The sequence below is a fragment of the Bos taurus genome, chromosome 15 (genome assembly GCF_002263795.3).
Source record: "Bos taurus isolate L1 Dominette 01449 registration number 42190680 breed Hereford chromosome 15, ARS-UCD2.0, whole genome shotgun sequence".
Taxonomy (NCBI): Eukaryota; Metazoa; Chordata; class Mammalia; order Artiodactyla; family Bovidae; genus Bos; species Bos taurus.
Window position 1 is genome coordinate 47,336,711 of NC_037342.1, and position 5,294 is coordinate 47,342,004.

At 37.6% G+C, this 5,294-nt stretch overlaps 1 protein-coding gene across 2 annotated transcripts; it reads left to right on the top strand.

Moving 5' to 3' along the window:
* The first annotated feature begins 389 nt into the window (after positions 1 to 389).
* OR52N2 (olfactory receptor family 52 subfamily N member 2) lies at positions 390 to 4,515 on the top strand. Of its 2 annotated transcripts, XM_059874620.1 has the most exons (3): positions 390 to 452; positions 2,393 to 2,531; positions 3,398 to 4,515. In XM_059874620.1, exon 3 carries the CDS (start codon positions 3,448 to 3,450, stop codon positions 4,411 to 4,413), a length of 966 nt encoding a protein of 321 aa, XP_059730603.1. In that variant the 5' UTR covers positions 390 to 452; positions 2,393 to 2,531; positions 3,398 to 3,447; the 3' UTR covers positions 4,414 to 4,515. The 2 variants fall into 2 exon arrangements, with proteins under 2 accessions (XP_059730603.1, NP_001376718.1); NM_001389789.1 differs by lacking the exons at positions 390 to 452; positions 2,393 to 2,531 and having other exon boundaries at positions 3,448 to 4,413.
* Positions 4,516 to 5,294: the final 779 nt, after the last annotated feature.

A 5,294-nucleotide genomic window follows, 5' to 3' on the forward strand; every position in this document is an offset into this window, starting at 1 on the left:
ATATATTATGAACATATATGCAACATAGATATATGCATTGAATATGTTTCAGTATATTTTTGAAATTTTATGATTACATAGTTAGATCATTATTTTATAAAGCAAGATAACTGAAAAGCAAATAATTCTTATGATTATCAGAACTCTTGGTTAGAAACCACACCTGGGGGAAGATATTTAACTTTAATACTCTTATCAACATCTCTCCTGCTGATAATTATGAATATAAAAGCTGATAAATATAGAAATAATTTTGAAAGTCCCAAAGGAATTTGACTCTAACCTGAGCCCTCTGACATATCAATGTGGAGATCCAATCAGCTGTAAACACCCCAGTATGTGGAATCCTCAAAAGACACAGAAATTCTATGTAGAGGTAGAAACTGATTGTTGAATTCTGACACTCAGAAGTCTCAGTCATGCCCATGAGTCTGGTCTTTGCCCACACTGAGGTGAGTTTCAGAGATTCCCAAAGACTTGCACTTTCCCCAAAGGTAAAGTTTTCATACAAGAAATGCAATTTCTTTGAGATGTTATTGATTAGAAACTCAGTATTTCTTTTTGACTCTAAGCAAAATAGATGACGATTTCTCTGGGGACTAAGGAAAGAAACAACATCCCCCTAATTGTGAAATATATTTAAAACTACCTCATGGTTCACTAACGATGAATTACAGACAACAGTGGACTTGAAAGTGAGGAAAACAAAAGTTTTTGCCTTCATTAATAGATATCTATACTCAAAACTGCTTCCAGGAGAATGGGTGTTGTGGAAAGTAATTGGTGCATATACTTGAATCTTAGAAGGTAGTGAGGGGAGTTCCTGAGTGGCTTCCCTGTAGATATTTTCTTGTTGTTGTTGTTCAGTCGCTGAGTGGTGCCTGACTCTTTCCGGAATCCCACAGAAGTAGCCTGCCAGGCTCCTCTGTCCATGGTATTCTCCAGACAAGAATGCTGGAGTAGGTTGCCATTTCCATCTCCAGAGGATCTTCCCAACCCAGGGATCGAACCCTTGTCTCCTGCATTGGCAGGTGGATTCTTTACCACTGAGCCACCAGGGAAGCAGAAATCTCATGCAACCCCCCCTACCAGGTTTTATGCAGTGTCTATGTGAACAAGTCCAGGAATAGGCATCTGGCTATTTCACAGATAAGTTCTCTCTCTGTAGATAGGTCTTTTACATAAAGACTGACTTTCTATATAACTTCACACATTTATTCTATCTATTCTCTATGATAGTAATAAGAGCAAGCTTTTTCTTTCTTCCTCTGCCACAAGTCCAGGAATAGGCATCTGGCTATTTCACAGATAAGTTCTCTCTCTGTAGATAGGTCTTTTACATAAAGACTGACTTTCTATATAACTTCACACATTTATTCTATCTATTCTCTATGATAGTAATAAGAGCAAGCTTTTTCTTTCTTCCTCTGCCATCACAAATTAAGCTAGTTATGTCCAGTTAATGCAGTTCTTCAGTTTAGGCAACAGATATAGAATGATTAAACACACAGCTTCAAGGTCAAACAAACCTGGATTTGAATCCTGACTTTACCAATTTCTAAATTTTTGCTGACACACTTCACATCAAGTTACCTTGAACTTACATTTCCTCATACATAAAATGAGGATGGTAACACACACCCTAGCCATTGTTACAAGTTCGAAGGTAGAAGTTAACCTCCATTGGAATATTAGCTCCACGAATGGAGAGGGTTTTTTCTATTTCAGTCATGACTATATCTCTAGAAACTAGAATGCTTAACTAGAGGCTTATTATTAAGCCTCTAGTTAAACATTAAGCCTCTGTTAAATACATACATTTTAGCATATAGCCAGAGAGTTATTTTTACTATTATAATATGTAATGTACATTAATGAATTATTAGACACCACTTGGAGGATTAACTTCTATTTACCCATTCTAACACCTCTAATTATGTACTTTTATCACCTCCCTCCTTCTTTAAAAGTCACGAAAATTTTAAAAAGGAAGATGTGAGACTTGTTCAAGTCCATCAAGGAGTCTGGTGTCTATGTCTCTATAAATAAGCATACAATAAAACTTTGTTCTCATATTTTCAGAGATCCATCTACTTTTCCTTTTACAAATATATTTTACATTTAAAAATAGCTCATGTTATAGCAGAATCATCTGGCAGGGAGGGTATGAAGATAAATCTTACTGAAGGTAAGAGGAAAAGAACTGGCACTGAATTGATCTGTTCATCTGTTTATGATTTAATAAGTGTGGATAGATTATTTAGTTATATGGTGTTGACGTTTGGAAGAGCCTGAGAATTTGCCATAATCAGTTTTAGTTTACAAGCCAGATGAGCAGAGCCAAAAGTTTTTCCTCCTCTGGTAGCTTAATATCTTGGTCTTTTCTTTTCAGTCCTGTGACTTTAGTGCCCTCGAGCTATCTTAGAAGGAGGCAGACATCAGAGGTGGAATCTCATGTATGCCAATTCTCTTTGCAGAAGTTCCAATTGCTACATGCTTACCTGCTACCTGGAATCAGCAAGAACTTGCAGGTATTTAGCTGGATCAGATGTCCCTAGATTTATTTTCAGGGTTGAGACATTTATAATTATTTTTCTAAGATATGAGAATATATTTTAATCTTGGAGTTCCCAGTTACTAGCACTTGCTATCTAAAATTTGCCTCTCACTCATCTCAATATAATTGAGGTTTTTCAAAATCTCATATTACCTGTCCTGTCCTAAAGTGCACAATGGCACTTGAATTACAGCAGAGCTGAGCAGCTCCATTTGAATTTACTATATTAATCAGGGCAATTTTGATCACATGACGTGTTTATCCTGAGGTAAGGGGCACTCTTACCTCACCTTACCTCACCTGAGGTGTAGGAGACATGAGACTCAGGTTTGATCCCTGGGTCAGAAAGATCCCCTGGAAGAGGGCATGGCAACCCACTCTAGTACTCCTGCCTGGAGAATCCCAGGAACAGAGGAGCCTAATGCGCTGCAGTCCATAGGGTCACACAGAGTCAGACATGACAAGCAACTTAGCACACATGCAAGAAATGATAATAATAGTGATAACAACAGCAATACTGCTGCCACTATTTTTTGTATAACACTGTGTGTTATACACAGTTTTAGCACAACACATAGATTATCTTATTGAGCAATATTGACAACTTTCTGAGCCAGGCAAAGTTATTATTTTCATTGTATATTGAGAAAACAGATATACAATGGCTAAATAACTCATCAATAGCATATCCTAGGTAAGAACCAGAGATGGAATATGAATTTAGATAAGGTGACCCCAAGGAACTTAATCAATACTTCTCATTTGAAAAGTCATTTTGGTTACTTTGTTTTACTTTTTGTTTTCAAGCCCTCTGCTCACCTGAGTTATTTTCTTGTCCAGGAAAGGATCACTTCTAAAGAATATAATATGCCCTCCTCCTGTCAGCCATTATGTTTGGAGCCAACAGCTCCAGTCTAACCCCAAAATTCTTTATCTTGAATGGTGTTCCTGGGCTGGAAACCGCACACATCTGGATCTCCCTGCCATTCTGCTTCATGTACATCATTGCTGTTGTGGGCAACTGTGGACTCATCTACCTCATCGGCCATGAGGAGGCCCTGCATCACCCCATGTACTACTTTCTGGCCCTGCTCTCCTTCACAGATGTCACCCTGTGCACCACCACGGTACCCAACATGCTGTGCATATTCTGGTTCAACCTGAAGGAGATTGACTTCAATGGCTGCCTGGCTCAGATGTTTTTTGTCCACATGTTGACTGGGATGGAGTCTGGGGTGCTCATGCTCATGGCGCTGGACCGCTATGTGGCCATCTGCTACCCCTTACGCTATGCCACCATCCTCACCAGTGCTGTCATTGCCAAGGCTGGTCTTGCCACTCTGCTGAGGGGTGTGATGCTCATCTTTCCATTCACTTTCCTTACCAAGCGCCTGCCCTATTGTCGAGGCAACTTCATTCCCCACACGTACTGTGACCACATGTCTGTGGCCAAGGTGTCCTGTGGCAATTTCAGGGTCAATGCTATTTATGGTCTGATGGTTGCTCTCCTCATCGGCGTGTTTGACATGTGCTGTATTGCAGTGTCTTACACTATGATCTTGCGAGCTGTGGTGAGCCTGTCATCCACAGATGCTCGTCACAAAGCCTTCAGCACCTGTACATCACATATCTGTGCTATTGTGATCACCTATGTCCCAGCTTTTTTCACTTTTTTCACCCACCGTTTTGGAGGACACAGTGTCCCTCACCACATACACATCATTGTGGCCAACCTTTATCTGCTCCTGCCTCCTACAATGAACCCAATTGTTTATGGTATCAAGACCAAACTGATTCGTGAGGGTGTGATCAAATTTTTACTTGGAGAGAAGGTCGTTTTTACCCAAGACACATAAATCTTAAAATAGATACATTGCTTGGGGTGGGTGATGGGGGGGGGAGCATAAAATAGAATGAAGAAGAAATTTGTAAAAGATGTGAGCAAATTTGTAAAAGAAGCAAGAAATTTGTAAAAGCTTTGTAATGTTTGTAAAAAAAAAAAATAGTATTAAAAATTAAGTCCTCCAGTAGATAGAGTCTTTGAAACTTTTTCAAGTATACATTATGAAAAATTTTTTCTATGTAGAGTTCTACCAAAAAAGAAAATGCAGTGTAAAGAAGTAACATACTCATTTCTTATAGATTTTATATTTTATATAAGGGTTAATAGACTCAAGATGTGTGAACAGATAGGTAAGAAAATGAAAAACACAGGCCTAATGTCAATGCAAGCATTGTGTGTAAGAACATGAAGCTGTGGTGATATGTAGCAAGCACATCCTCTCCATAAAGGACAGATTCTACTCAAATCAAGCACATAATTGCTATGGGGTTATGTGGGCCAAATATTAAATACTTTCCAGTATTTTTTTAAGCAAGCTAAATTCAGATGTTTTGTGAAATCTTCCAATTTTAACTATCAACTAAATATTTTAAAATATTTTTCATTTTATAGATATCTAAGTTTTCTATTTTTTTTTTCATTTCATCAGTTTGGGACCCTCCATTTAAAATACACCTAAAATATAATTTTTATTATATTTTATATATAATTATATATATATTATATTATAAATATATATTTATTATATTTTATCAGTCAAGCAAGCAAAGGTGCTTGTTTAATTTCTAGTATATGTTATAATTCATTCACTCATTCATTTTTTTTCCAGATACTTATTAAAGTCATATTGTGGGTCACATCTTGGGTTTAATGAAAGAAAGGCAGAACTGAGTA